Raw genomic sequence first — 14819 nt, 5'->3', positions numbered from 1 at the left:
TTTGAAGAATCATGCTCGCAGTCTTTGTGTCAAAGGTGGTTGGTTTGGCTACTTGGCATGGAGCACTGCTTTTCTTTTTTGTAAATAATTCTGTCTATATGCATTCTTAGTGTCTTGAGCAGCGCTTGACATTTAGTTGTTGCATAGGTCAGGTTAACTGATATCGTCTTGATGATATATTTTTCTTATTTTCTAAAAAAAGAGGGGGTCATAGTTGGTGTCCAAATCAGCATTGTGATTCCTCGTTTGGTAGATGATACTTGTCCATTCTACAATATGTAGCTGATACCGTTCTATTCATGGGTTATGAGTTGGAACCCGAAAAATCTTAAGTTGATCATATGTGCTTTTGAGCAACTTTGTACAATAAAAAGTCAAATTACACAAGAGTGAGTTTGTTTTTTCACTTGGGTGAAGCAAAAAAAATGCTGAAATGTAGTATGCCAATATTTTCGATTGCCAGCAGGGCCAATTTCCTGCTTGGTACTTGGGTACTTTAACCATCATCTAGAATTTTATAATAAGGAATGAATCATGTGGAAAATGTGGAACTAGTGATAGCTTGAATATTTTTTTGTGTATTGATCCGACTCTCGTATGGGGTATATTTTTTGGTAAAGGCACTTTTATTAACTCAAAACGTAGCATCAAGCGGATACAAAGCATGATGAGTACTAAGATGCACACAGCTAAACACTAACAATGTGACAAAAGATAATAAAAAATAGACATATCAACAATAATAGAGTATGGGGTATATATAGAGTATAAGACAAATTACATGTAGTTTAAACCTATTCTATCTCTAAATCCTTATCTCTAACTTAAACACAATATACTTCTAACATTCTCACTCAAAATTCCCCTAAGTCATAGCGGGCGTGCAGTAGACGAGTGCAACCGAATTCGATGTCTTGCGCTTCTGTCGACTTCTTCACTGTGCCATCATCGACTTTTCAAGCTATCAACAGTTCCACAGAAGAAAGATACGGAAAACGATAAAGCAGTCCGGAAGACAAGGACTTGTCCTCCTGTCATCATGGACTTTTCAAGCTATCAACAGTTCCATAGAAGAAAGATAAGAAAAACGGTCCTCCGGATGGATGCTTGGTCCTATATTCAAAATTCGTTCTCGTTGGCGTGGTCTTGTACGTATATCTATTCTTCCAAGCGCTAGAAGGAGTCTTACAAATTGCATGGCCAAACCTGCAGACTGCAGTCAAGTCTCGCCGTTGCTGTATTCATGGTGCCTTGAATCGAAAAGATGTGCCTTCGTTTGTCACCATGAAACAAGCTTAAAGTGCGTGAAATTCCAAGTGATTGGGAGAGTTGACCTCTGTACAACACGCACGCAACGACTACGAGCAGATTGGCTAGTCAGCCTGACTAGGGTTTTTTCATGCGCTCTTGAACTTGCACAAGCTAGACAGTACGACAGGCAGGAGAAAGTGGTTTATTCGAAACACGTGGTGCAGAATTCATATGGAGTCAACAACCCTTGCATCATCTTGTTCACTGCACTTATGCTTTGGTTTTGTCTGCATTTCCACTACAACACGGTTGATGTGTCACGGCGCTTATATACCTTATGAGTTATGACCGAGCTAGAAGCCTCCAGAAGAGGCTTGGGTCAAGGCTTTCTATTAACTCATCGGAAATCAAGGCCATATCATGAGGTTTTCATCCTATTTTTGGTGCCACTGGATCAAATCTTGATTGTTGCAAGTTATTGTTCCGTTTTACAGATAGCCTACACAGGTTCTTCTGGTTTGTTGGTGGATCGGTACATAGAGATTAAAAAAACTGCAAGTGTCTTCGGTTCCAGCCTTTTGGGATTTGGCCGTCGATCCGGTCCGGTTTTCATGAGCACTTGCAGTTGCACCGCCACCTTGTTCGCCCTTCGTCGTGAAACGGCCCACCTCTCTCCTCGAGACAATGATCCCCTAACCGTGGCCATGGAGCACATACCCATCGTTGACACTATCTCCGACCTGCTAGGGCCCTCGGGTCACGTGAGACAATGCCCTTGAGGTATAGCTAGAGGTACATTTTAGAGATTTTAGGTAATATTAGTTGCTAAGATGTTTTGCCCTTGTTAATAATTTAGTTAAGTACCATTAAACCTAGTAGGATATCCTTGAGTTAGACATAGGTGATTAAAAATAAGTTGTACTAGATCAGCGACAATTAATATGGATCGGAGGAATATATTAAAAATATTATTATGATACCTTGCATTTTAAAATATCATGTTTCACAACAATTAATATGATCAGAATATGCAACCTAAAGAAAACAATATGTGAAAGATATGATAATTTACCATTTTATTCACTTATTATAAACACTAAAGATGTTACCCGCGCATCTGCGCTGACCACTGTGCTAGTTACATCTAGAAAGCACTTGTGGAAATGCATATCAACTGACCGATCAATCACCCACTAGCCTTTATTTGAACACGTACATTGTGATTTTTTTTTATTCACATCAACTGAGTTTACAATAAAAACTTCTTGAGCAATTCTTTTTCATACATATATGTAGTGTTACAGATGGAACGGATAACATTATTTTCTTCATCTTCCTCGCGGGCATCAAATGAGAGAACTAGCAGGGGGGCAAACCCAGGGCATGTCCATTGAAAGCGTGAAGGGACGTTTAGGGTTGCCAGCATTCACTACGGATGGTATAGGCCAAGGAAATGTCTGTTAAGAATGCGGTGGAAACACGTTGATATTTTGCATGACGGATGTCCATTGTTCGGGAAAAAAATTGGGTGGAGATGGGCTCCAAACCCCCGACTGTGCGTACCCGCTCTAATCTGTCGCCATCTGTCCCTGCTCTTCATCTGACGCTATCCTCTCATCCGCTCCTGTACGTACGTTTCCCGGCTCGAGTACTTCGCATCGGCTTGAAGAAAGAACTATTCGGCTCGTATCAATCACTTCCGCTGCGATCGGGGTTTCCATGGCGAGCGACTGGCGCCGTCTTCTCCACATGATTGGATTGGTGCGCGTGGGTTCCTTGATTCGGCGATGGCCGCAGCGCACCAGAACGACTCGCCGCCATCTCTCTCCCATGGCCGCATCGGGCCGGAAATACACCAATGGCCTCCGCAGGTCGTGCCCCGCTGCCTGAAGTGCTGCCTCCATCGAGAAGGACGGGAGATGCCACGCCGGCGTTCGGCACTATTGTCGTCTTGGATCATGTAAATCACGCGGATGAGGACGGTTCCTGCTCCATCTCGTACAGCCCGCTGCCGACAGTGACCCTGGACGCAGCAAATTGCGACATAGACTTGCTGCGGCATGTAATGGAACTCCAGGAGTATGACACAGCCATGACACTGTTAGAATACTTGAACAATGAGAGGATCCAACATTTTATTATGCAACAAAATCAAAGATATGAGCATGTAAAAGAACATCAGTTTTTCTTTCAATTTATAGATGATCGCAAGTATCTATCCTTTTACAGATCCGAAAATTTACAATCAATAATTCTGAACAATTTACAATAAAGATTAATCATTATTTTCATCATAAGATTCTGAATCTTCAAATTCACTGAAGAAAGTACGTTGTAACCAAAATAACATGCTTCCTTGCAATCCATTGAGCAGAACTTCAGCAGGCATTTGACATCTTTCCCGACCTCGTAGCAGGCCATGAAATTGCACAAATAATACAGTCTACTTAACACGGTCTACTTCATGTTCTCAGTCATCGCCTTCTCCGTTTAACCTTTACTTGTTCCCTCTTCCTACCCCAACTATCTATGAATCGGCCACTCTAAACCTATTTGCAAGCCTCAACTATTAGTGCATCAATTATAATTCAGAGAAGTTCAGAAAACTCTGACATCTAAACTGCAGGAGGCTTTGTGGAACACAAACAAGTTGCGTGCGATGGTGCCGGCAGCATAGAGCATATAACAATGCTATCCAAGAAACTTACATGAACAACTGCTGCAAAAAAGGGAACATATTTTTGCTTACTGATAATAGAAATACAGTGTGATATCAAACATAGTTGAAATCTGAAAACTATACTCGTTGGACTGTTATACAGTCATGCTCTAGGGAGAGAGGGTATTACAATTGTGATGCCCATTGACAAAAAAATTGCTACACCGAAAGGCTAGAAAATCAAACTATTATACAAGGTGCTGGTTCATCGGTGAAAAGCTGCTCTTTTTCTGAATCGGGAAACGAATTCATTCAGTTGTTGGTTTACAAACGAGTGGGTGCACACGGATATCAAATCCGGCGAGCTCATGGCCACGAGAGCACGCCGGCGCCATGCACGCACGTACTCGCCGAGTTGGCGCTGCACGCTGTCAGCCAGCAGGGGCCCCTCCATGTCCAACTACGGCCGCCACGGCGGCTGCCAGTCTGATCTGGATCTTCTGACGCCGGCAAATCAAGCAGCTATCCCACGGACACACACGGGCCACGATACCGTCGCCGCCACTCCGCTCCGCCGGCGTCGCTCGGCCTTGGCTGTCCGCTGAGCGTGGAACCAGATGGGGGATCGTCTTCAGTTTCGTGAGCCGATATAACAAGTACCGATCGAGCCGAGCGGAAGCGCCGGGAGTGAAGGAACAAGCCGAAAAAAGGAGCGCTATAGCGGATGCCGTGGGATGCAAACATGGGACAGGTGGCACAATCTCACGTCAGGTACGCAGGGAAGGATCCGTGGAGACGGTCTCCACCCAATTTTTTTCCCATTATTCATGGACTTTACGGAATTTAAGCAGGAGCACAAAATGCTTGCAAATCTGTTAAACAAAATCCACAAATGTCGTGAACTAACCTGTAGTTGGATGATTAAACAAAACCCATAAATATCTTAGACTTGGCACCAATGCTCACAATTTCTTGGATTTATTTGAGGCTTTCCTGCGATGTCCGTTCAGTGAAAAGAGATGTTCCCATCAAATACGAGGCGTCTATGGTCTCTTCATCAATCATAAGATGTTGTGCCGGTTGAGTATCTCATATGTGCTCATAACGGTAGAGTGTGCATGTACAGATTCGTAGAGGTGAGTGTATGCGAGCATCTGCGAATGTACCGTGTTAAAAAAACAAATTGCACAAATACCAAGCCATCGTTTAAGCTCGCGCACGAGTCGGTACATGTCAATCTTATTATATCAAAACTAAGGCAGCAGCGGCAGCAAGAGCCACACCGCCCTCCATAGATCATCTTCTTATTCCCATAGAGAAGGCATCAAATCACACGACTCATCCATACACACGAGCTGACAGCACAAAGCTGCCGAGAGTAATAATAAGCAGTAAAACGCACGTACACAGTGCACACACAAACGACCAGCGCGGTACATGGTCGGTCGAGGCACTAGCAGTGTGGCAGGGCGATGCCGCAGGTAGCGACGGTCTGGCGGGTGTAGGGGCTTTGGATGTAGCGACCGTAGATGGGGTTCTTGGCGAACTGGCAGAAGCACCCCTGCTGCGCGCGCAGGTTGGAGCAGCACGCGGCGCTCGGCTTGGACCCCGTCATGACAGGCGACGCGCACGCAGCCAGCAGCCCCGCGTTGCACGGCGCCGCGGCCGCGCTCGCTGTGCTTGCCAGAGCCAGCAGCGCCAGCACCATCATAGCCGCCACCATGGCCATGTCCTTCCTCACCGCCATGGCTCTGGGTCTCCTAGCTGCTTGCTCACTCGATGCCGTGCGCCGGGATGAAGTTCTGCGGCGAGTGATGCAGTGGTAGATGGCGAGAACTGTCGAGAGAGTGCGGACGTAGCTTCGGTATTTATAGCCGCGCTCATCTCGGGTCGCCAGCTCCGTCCATCATAACCGTTCTACACGTTTCCATCGTAGAAAATTCTGCAGAAACTATGGCGACTATGGCGAGATCAGTATTACTAGTACTGCTGCTTGTGACTTCCACAGCTCCCACGCCGGGATCGTCATCGTTAATAAAGGTCCATCAGAACCACTCTACGAGCCGGCATTTTGATTCTGCAAATTTCTAGAAGAAATTCAGAGTCCTTACTAGCATTTTTTTTCTATTTGGGCTATTTGATTCATACACAAGTGCAAACTGAGTCATCGCACACCGTTCAGAATCACTGTTGCAAACAGTCTAGTGAATTATCAACTTATGGTATCCGGGTGCAACTAGTAAAAGATGCTAGCACGAGATACAGACAACTGGTTTGGATGACACAATTAATAGTAAGCTATGTGTGGGATATATTCCTATTTTGCCCCGTTATGCCTTGTTTTATTTGACCTTAAACTGTACTTAAGAAGATTGGTACCGTTGCCATGGGCTGTTGGATGGCTAGAGTAATTAATGTTTGCATGCATGGGAAAAAGAAAAACACGGTTGATTGGATGGTGAGACACAGGGATTCAGAACAACAGCGTTAGCGCTCGCTTCGGGCTGCAAGCGGGCGGAACTTTCTGACGTCTTGTGCTGCAGCTAGGCGCTTGACTAAGGTGGTGTTTGATTATCTAGTCCTAGGATTTTTTCTACTAGTCCCAACTAAAAAGTCTCTAGTCCCTAAAAAGTCTCTTTCTGTTTGTTTTCATAGACTAAAAAGTCCTAGTCCCTTCCTAGAGGTTATTAAATGACCATGTTACCCCTAGTATATAAAAAATAACAATTAAACAACATCACGGGGTGGCGGGCTAATGGGTGCATGGAGGGGCATTGTTGGAAAAGTCCCAAAAAGTCCCAAAAAGACTCTCCTTGAGAGTCTTCTTCATTTAGTCCCAAATGCCTAGTTTAGTCCCTAAAAAGTTCCTCCCATTTGGTAAAAAAGTCTTTAAGAGGGACTTTTTCTAGTCCCTATACAAAAAAGTCCCTGGAAACAAACGCCCTTAAGCGCTCGTTTCCTTCTCTCTTCTGTCTTTACTGTCCTCCAGCTCAGAATTTTGATGAGGTGTACTTCCTCCGTCCAAAGTAGAAAAAATATATTTTTCTCTCACCATGTGGTAGTCAAGACCAATAACATTATACATATGATCTTCTTAATTTCTACATGCACTTAGCCCATTGGAGGTTGGGTGATTAAAGAGGAGAGAGAGATAATGGTTTGCACCTTTTCAATGCACTTTTTACTTCACTCCATAATTTGTCCTAAAATTTCTATATGTACACTTTTCACCGGACAGAGGGAGTAAACGTTTTTAGCCTGTTGAATATTACTATATTATACTTGCTCTAAGCGTGTGTGGGAGGAGGTGTGGCTTCCATCCCACATGGTACTTGTACACATAGAAAATTTCATAGAAATTATGGAGACTAAGCGCGAGGTCGGTATTACTAGTACTGTTGTGAGAAATATCATGAGCTTTTTTACGGCATCATACTACCCATTATGATGGGTAGTATTTTGATAGATCCAATGGCCAGTATAGATGGGTCAAATTTTCCCTCTGGGACATATTGGTAATTTCTGTTTAGAGATAGATTTCTTCTTTGTTAGTTCTATAATCACAATTAATGATCTAATTAATTAAATTAACCCATTCGATCCGGCACGGAGGCACAGGCGAGTGCGTCTGCGACCTCGTCGCCACTGTTCCTTCGGGTTGCCGGAGCAGCCCCACAGGTGAGGCACAAGGTGCGGATCCAGCGCAGGTAGGCTATGAGATGAGCCTCCTGTCGAAGCAGCTTGTCGCCCCAAGGAGGAGCAGAAATGTGCCGGAAAGACCGACGGGGAAGGCCTATTGTATCGCGTGCCCATCTTCGATCCGCTCATGGAGCTCTGCTCGTCATCATCGGCCTTGTAATCGCAAACTGAGTTGGGGCAATAAATAAAACCACCGGAGATGATGCGTGCCCGTGGCCATCAACAAGCTCTACGTAGGTGTGTTAGAAGAGAAATCAGTGATCTGATTGTTGCGTACTTGCGTACGTGTGACGTGCATGCTTGTGTATCCGGCTGGCCGGCGGCGAGTCTACTAGCGTAGCTTTTCTAGGTCGATGTGTACATGTGGTGCGGGCCAGCTTGGAGCACGAACCAAGATCATCAACTTCGTTTCGTCGTCTTCATCGTGCGTCGCCGACCGAAAAGTATTAGATGGCGTGGACTGCGCCATGGCGGGGAAGAAACCTGCCTGCGTGATTGATAAACATTAGAGTACCCAGAATACCCCTAACTAGTCAATATACTACCGAAAATCTGTTCTAGTATTGTCTTATCTAGGCCCTTCAAGTCACAGAAATTAGCGGCCCAAATTGATTTGATGCACCGTAAAAGGTCTCAATATCATTTGGTTCCGGGGTGTATATACATCCTATATGAGAAAAAGTTATTAATAATTACAAAAGTCAAAAGAAAAGTTCATAAGTTTTTTTGAAATAAATTTGACTTTGTTTTGCATTAGTATATAAATTTTCGTGAAAATACCCAGCGTTGAATTCAGGTCACTCTTCACACTATTAATTAATTTGAACACCATATCTTTTTTTTTTGACCTGTTGGCACACTTTATTCAAATCGAATAATTGTTACATCACTAAAAAGTTCAGCTAGGATATATCTGCGAGGGATCACCCTCCCAAGAAATTACTGAATTAGAATCCTAGGAATTCCTAGAAAGCTTGTGTGCCACCTTGTTCCCCTCCCTTGGGTAGTGAGAGTCAGAGACGGAACCAATACTTAACTCGAGATATCAACTTCCTCCTTGTATGCTGGAAAAATCTCAAGACAATCAAATTCAAAGAAAATACTGGAGCATCCCCACTGGTCTGCTAGCTCCATACCATTCTTCAACGCAAAGCTTCCACAACGGCATCAACCACATGCTTAAAGAGAGTTGTTGACCCAACAAGAGCCTCACCCGGGTAGTTTCAAAGAACCGCTGTTGTGGCTCCGGTTCCATCTTCTATGAAGGATGCATCCACGTTCATTTGATAAAGATTTTGAGCAGGTTTAGACCATTTAACAGCAGGTACACTGGTCCCACTCCCCGAACCTGCATAATTGGCCGTTGTCGCATGTATGGCGAGTGTTGTTTTGGAAGGAGTCGCCACACCTTTGCCCTTTACACTTTCCTTCTCTGTCCCTAGATTTACCAAGCTCCAACCAAGATAAGACTCTTGGAAGCCAAGATGCTCCAGTGTGGTTGAATTATGCCTTTGATCTCTGAGGATATTCTCAAGCACGTCACTGCTAGATCGGCTCGAGACAAGGGCTTGGGCGATCGCTTTCCTGAAGACCCAAAGCTTTCCACACTTCTTTAGCTCGAACACACGTATCTAAATTTTCAATTTAAGCGCAGAAGGACAATACACGAAGGATGCATGATTTGGGAACAATACATTACGCTTGCCATCACAGAAAGCACATATAATACCTAGCATGGACAAATAAGAAGATAGGAAATAAATGATCTTACTTCAACAAGATCTGTTCTATAGGCTCATACCGCTGCCTCCTTTACCAATAAGGAGGCAAGCACTTCAGTCTGGTTGATGCATTCTGACCACTGGGCCAAAATCTGATACAAACACACAAAAAAGAAGATAGGAAATAACATACAAAAAAAAAACATGATCAAACTTTTTATACATGATGGACACTAAAAAAATACATGGTAAACTTTTTTGTACGGGGTGCTCATTTGTTAATACAACAAGACAAACCCTCTTTTGTACGGGACATTTTTAAAATATGATGTATATCTTTATAAAACCACTATGAGAATTTACTTATACATTATAAACATTAAAAAAAATACACAATCAACATTCTTTAAATAGGCATTGAATAACCCCGTTGAATTTTTTCTAAAACAAATACATGCCGAACAATTTTGAAAGCAATGAATTTAAACGAATAAAATAAGAACAAAGATAACATAAAATTTATAAACACATAGAAAGGATAACAAGAAAAGAAAAGCAATAGCAAAAAAAGGGAAGAAAAAACAGGAAAAAGGAGAAAGCTTGCCGACCGTGTAAAGGTCAGTCAGAGTCCAGGCAGTCAGCCCAGCCAACCATCTAAAAGAAAATTAAATTACCAACCCAACCTCCATCGTTTTCCCCAACCAACCCAACCAAGCCGAGGCGGTTCTACAGTCCGCCGCCGCCTGCCCTAGCCCCACAGCCGGGCCGTACATCACCGCCGACGCCCCAACCCCGCCCCCTCCCCCAGACACCTCCGCCTATCACACCTTCGCCCTTCACAACTTTCTTTCTCTGCCACCAGATGTACCAAGCTCCAACCAAGATAGGCTCTTGGAGCCGAGATGTCCCCAGTGTGGTTGAATTACGCCTTTGATCTCCGAGGATAGTCTCAAGCATGACACTACCAGATCGGTCTGAGACGAGGGCTTGGACGATCGTTTCCTAAAGACCCAAAGTTTTTCACACTTCTTTAGCTCAAAGACACGTATCTAAATTTTTAATGTAACTTCAGAAGGAAAATACAGGGGGTATACATGATTTGGCAACCGTACCTTCAATCTGGATAGTACTTTACCCTTGCCATCACAGCAAGCACATGTAATACCTGGCATGGACAAATAAGAAGAGAGGAAATAACATTAAAAATACATGTTTAAATTTTTTATACGTGATGGACACTAAAAAGAACGATAAACTTTTTTGTATGGGGCGCTCATTTGTTAATACAATAAGTAAACCTTCTTTTGTATGGTTGCATTTTTTTGAAAATACACTATGGAAATTTTTTAAATATGATTTATATTTTTTAAAACCACTATGAAAAATTTACTTATACATTATAAACATTTAAAAAATACACAATAAACATTGTTTAAATAGCATTGTTTTTTTAAAACAAATACATGCTGAACAATTTTGAAGCAATGAATTTAAACAAATAAAATTACAACAAAAATAAAAATAAAAATTTATAAAAACATAAAGAGAAAGGAAAGCTAGAAAATAAAAGAAGAAAAGCAATAGCAAAAAAACAGAAACAAAGGAGAAAGCTTGCCAACCGTGTAAAGGTCAGTCAGAGTCCAGGTAGTCAGCCCAGCCCACCATCTGAAAGAAAATTAAATTACCAACCCAACCTCCATCGTTTTCCCCTACCAACCCAACCCAGCCCAGGGCCGCCTGCCCTAGCCCCGCCGCCGCGCCGTACCTCACCGCCGACGCCCCCCTCCCCCAAACACCTCCGCCTATCGCGCGCGTCGCCACCGTCACCGTCCCCCTCTTCCCCTCATCGCGCGCAGTCAACCCCTCCCCCGCGCCCCATGGCGACCTCGAAGAAGGTGGTGACGCGCGAGGAGTGGGAGGGGAAGCTGCGCGACGTCAAGATCCGCAAGGAGGACATGAACCGCCTCGTCATGAACTTCCTCGTCACCGAGGGCTTCGTCGACGCCGCCGACCGCTTCCGCGTCGAGTCCGGCACCCAACGTACCGTACGCCATTGCCCGCGCGCTCGCACACAATCGAGCCCCTCTTGCTCTCCCGTTGTGTGATTGAGATTAATGGATTGGGCACGGAGTGAGGTCTGATTGATGCGATTTTTGTGTTGCAGCGGAGATTGACCTGGCGACCATCACCGACCGGATGGAGGTGAAGAAGGCGGTTCAGTCGGGGAATGTGCAGGAGGCTATCGAGAAGATCAACGATCTCAACCCCACGGTTCGATTCTGCGTCTCTTGCTTGCAATTTCACTTCGTATTTCGGTGTTGGGAGTATCTGAAAAGTAAGATTGGGGATGGTAGTTTTGGGTAACTTTGCTGTATGCCTGTATGCAACAATCAATTTCAGATAAGAGAAATAATACCTCATAGCAGAGTGGAGCAAAGTGTTAATCCAGTACCAATGATTGATGTGGTTTGTCTTTGGACTGTACTAGCTTTTTGCTAGAAGTTGTTCTTTTTCTACATGGAACTTAGGAATATGCGGTTCAGAAATTACATCTTTGTTTGATTGAGAAAACTGCACCTGTGCCCGGTTTTGGTCTCTGCATAATAAAAGTGGGGGCTGGGGGGAAACCCCTTTCTTTAAAAAAAATGCATTTGTTGCTTAGTGTTTTAGTAAGAATGGAGGAGGGACGATTATCTTGGCAGTTTTTGGGTACTTTGCTGTATGCCTGTATGTGCCAAGGACATTCTGTGTTCTCCATTATGTATTGCTGGTGAGCAATGATGTAACAATAATTAATTTCACATTTCACGGTGGACCAAATTGTTAATCCAATACTGGTGATAGATGTGGTTTGTCTTTGGACCATGCTTGTTTTTTTGTTAGAAGTTGTTCTTTTCCTATGTGTAGCTTAGGTATATGCGTATCAGAAATTGCATCTATGTTTGATTGAGAAAACTACATTTGCTTGTTTTCTCAACCGGTGGTATATTTATATTGTTTGTATACTGCCGAGTGAAGTTTTGTGTTAGTTCTAGAAAGCCGAGGGTTCATTTGTGCATTTTTCACAGTGGGGTTCGTTGAATTTTGACTTCATATCCTGACTCGACTTATGACATGCAGATTCTGGATACGAATCCTGAAATATACTTCCATCTGCAGCAACAAAAGCTGATAGAGTTGATTCGTGTGGGGAAAATACATGAAGCTTTGGAGTTTGCTCAAGAAGAACTTGCACCAAGAGGCGAAGAAAATGTAATCTTCAGTAAAAAAAAATTATCCCCCTTACCTTGGTTAAGAGTCAGGGTTCGAACCTATATCAATCACAACGCAATTCCTCCTGGTAGCTAGTTTTTCCCGTTAATACCACTGCATTTAAGAGCATTCTGTGACCTTTTGGTCTGTGAAATTTTGCAGATAGCCTTTCTCGAGGAAATAGAGAAAACAGTAGCACTTTTGGTTTTTGAAGATGTAAAGAACTGCCCATACGGGGAACTATTGGATGTTTCTCAACGTTTGAAGACAGCAAGTGAAGTTAACGCCGCCATCCTTACAAGCCAAAGCCATGAGAAAGGTATGTACTAAGTTGCAGACACATGTATATGATGTGATACCCTTTTTATTTGCTTATCTTTTTGACGATTTATTGTCACTGAAGTGTACCTGCATGCCTGTGTCATATGATATGATACCATATTTCTTATTTTATAATAAGCTACCTTTTGGTAGAAAAAGGGATCAGACTGTCAAGTGTATTTCTTATTCTAGAACTATGCACAAAAACATGGTGTATTTAAACTAAATATACCAGAAGGTTACCTGACTTTTTTTAGATGAAGGTCACCTGACTTAACATTAGTACTTCATATAAGCAAGTACTGCCATGTTCAAAACAGTTTGCCCTTAAGCTTATCATGTGTGACCAGCGGTCAATATAGAAAACACTGATTCACATTGGTGAAATAACTGCGTAGGGATACTACTTGTTAAACATCTTTTGAGATGTGCTGTTGAAAGAAATCAGGATGAATCTTCTCAAGTTTTTTTAATATAAGATTCATATTAACTACACAAAAATCTAAAACTTTTCATCTCAGTGCTGCTTTTCGGTTGCCGTTTCATACATTTGAAGCAGAATGAAACTATCGTTGTGTTTGGGACTTTGGGCTCTTTCGAACTGCTAGCATGCTTGTGCTAGAGTTTTTGTTTTATTGAAGATCCTTGATCTTTGCGTTTATATTGGCAGATCCAAAACTCCCTAGCCTGTTGAAGATGTTGATTTGGGCTCAAAACCAGCTGAGCGAAAAGGCAGCATATCCACAAATCAATAACCTGTCCACTGCCGACCTAGAAGATCCAGCTATATGATGAGCTGCTGCTGCTGAGGTGTTTACTAGGGACGGGAGCTTAGGCACCAGTAGGCACCAAGTACAAACTGTCTGAGCTGAGGTCTGTTAGTTGTTCATTACCTGCGGGTGCAGTACTTGAACACACTGCTTGTTTCATCAGCGTTGGCAAAAAGCTGACATGGGAATTTTTCGCTCTCTCCTGTTGTTCATATGATGATGCAGAGGATGGTTTTGTTACATTTTACTAGTAGGTGGTAAATGTTTCGTTTGATTTTCATAGAACCGCCGTGTGTGGTGCTAATGTTACACAAAAGAATGATTGGGCCAAAATGTAGACGTTCGATTCATGTTCTTTCTCCTTGCAAATGATTATGATTTACTCTGTATCACAGAGTGATTTCGCAGCAGGTTTTCACATGAGGTGGTTGGAATACCAAGCTCCAAATGATTGTCCAAATTTTGTACTAGCTGAGTTATGCTTTGCACAATGCATCCGTTCTGTTATACCCCCACTGTCCCAAAATAAGTGTCTCAACCTTGGTACAATTTTATGCTAGAGTTAGTACAAAGTTGAGACACTTATTTTGGGATGGAGGGAGTATCTTGCATGATGCTTTGTTCTACTGGCATATCTTGCAAATATGAGCATTTTTGTGCATATGTATTTTGCAAGAAATGAAACAGAAATAACAGCTAAATATACATGCACGGCTGAAACCATAAGAAACCAGGCAAGCTAGGGTGGAGCAGGTTTGTTTTTCTGCTTTTAAACTGAAAGCCTTTTTGATTCTATGCAAAATCAAAGTCTAAAGCCCCTAAATAGGAGCTTCTTTTTTGGCCTATAAGGCAAATTGGAAAAGCCAAGAGAAAACCCAACCAAACACTAGTGCAAATTTTTGGAGGCTAGGCTCCATGGAGCCCTTTCTCTAAAAATAATAATCAAAAATCATTTTAAAAGTTTCAAAAAAAAATCTGGCCCAACAAAAAAACTGTCGGCCCATTTTGGAAAATGCATATTTGTCTTTTTTTTTGTACAAAACAGTAGCTCTTAAAAAACTTCCCCTAAAATTTACAGACATCGTGTAAAATCACTTTTATTTGTTCTTAACTTCGCTGCCACCATCTGAAGTCTAGACTGCTAGC

General features: G+C 42.9%; 1 protein-coding gene and 1 pseudogene across 1 annotated transcript; one reads left to right on the top strand and one right to left on the bottom strand.

Moving 5' to 3' along the window:
• Positions 1-5091: 5091 nt before the first annotated feature.
• On the bottom strand, positions 5092-5759 carry LOC125547584 (non-specific lipid-transfer protein 2P pseudogene; annotated as a pseudogene).
• A 5270-nt stretch (positions 5760-11029) lies between these two features.
• Positions 11030-14080, top strand: LOC125547583 (protein GID8 homolog). The gene is made up of 5 exons (XM_048711403.2): positions 11030-11370; positions 11495-11601; positions 12451-12582; positions 12745-12901; positions 13574-14080. Exons 1-5 carry the CDS (start codon positions 11208-11210, stop codon positions 13693-13695), a joined length of 681 nt encoding a protein of 226 aa, XP_048567360.1. The 5' UTR covers positions 11030-11207; the 3' UTR covers positions 13696-14080.
• The last annotated feature ends 739 nt before the right edge of the window (positions 14081-14819 follow it).

Source organism: Triticum urartu, chromosome 3A (assembly GCF_056163025.1).
Source record: "Triticum urartu cultivar PI428250 chromosome 3A, HENAU_Tu73, whole genome shotgun sequence".
In the NCBI taxonomy this organism is placed as follows: Eukaryota; Viridiplantae; Streptophyta; class Magnoliopsida; order Poales; family Poaceae; genus Triticum; species Triticum urartu.
Note: the sequence above shows the minus strand (reverse complement) of the source record. Positions and strands in the feature narration are given on the sequence as shown.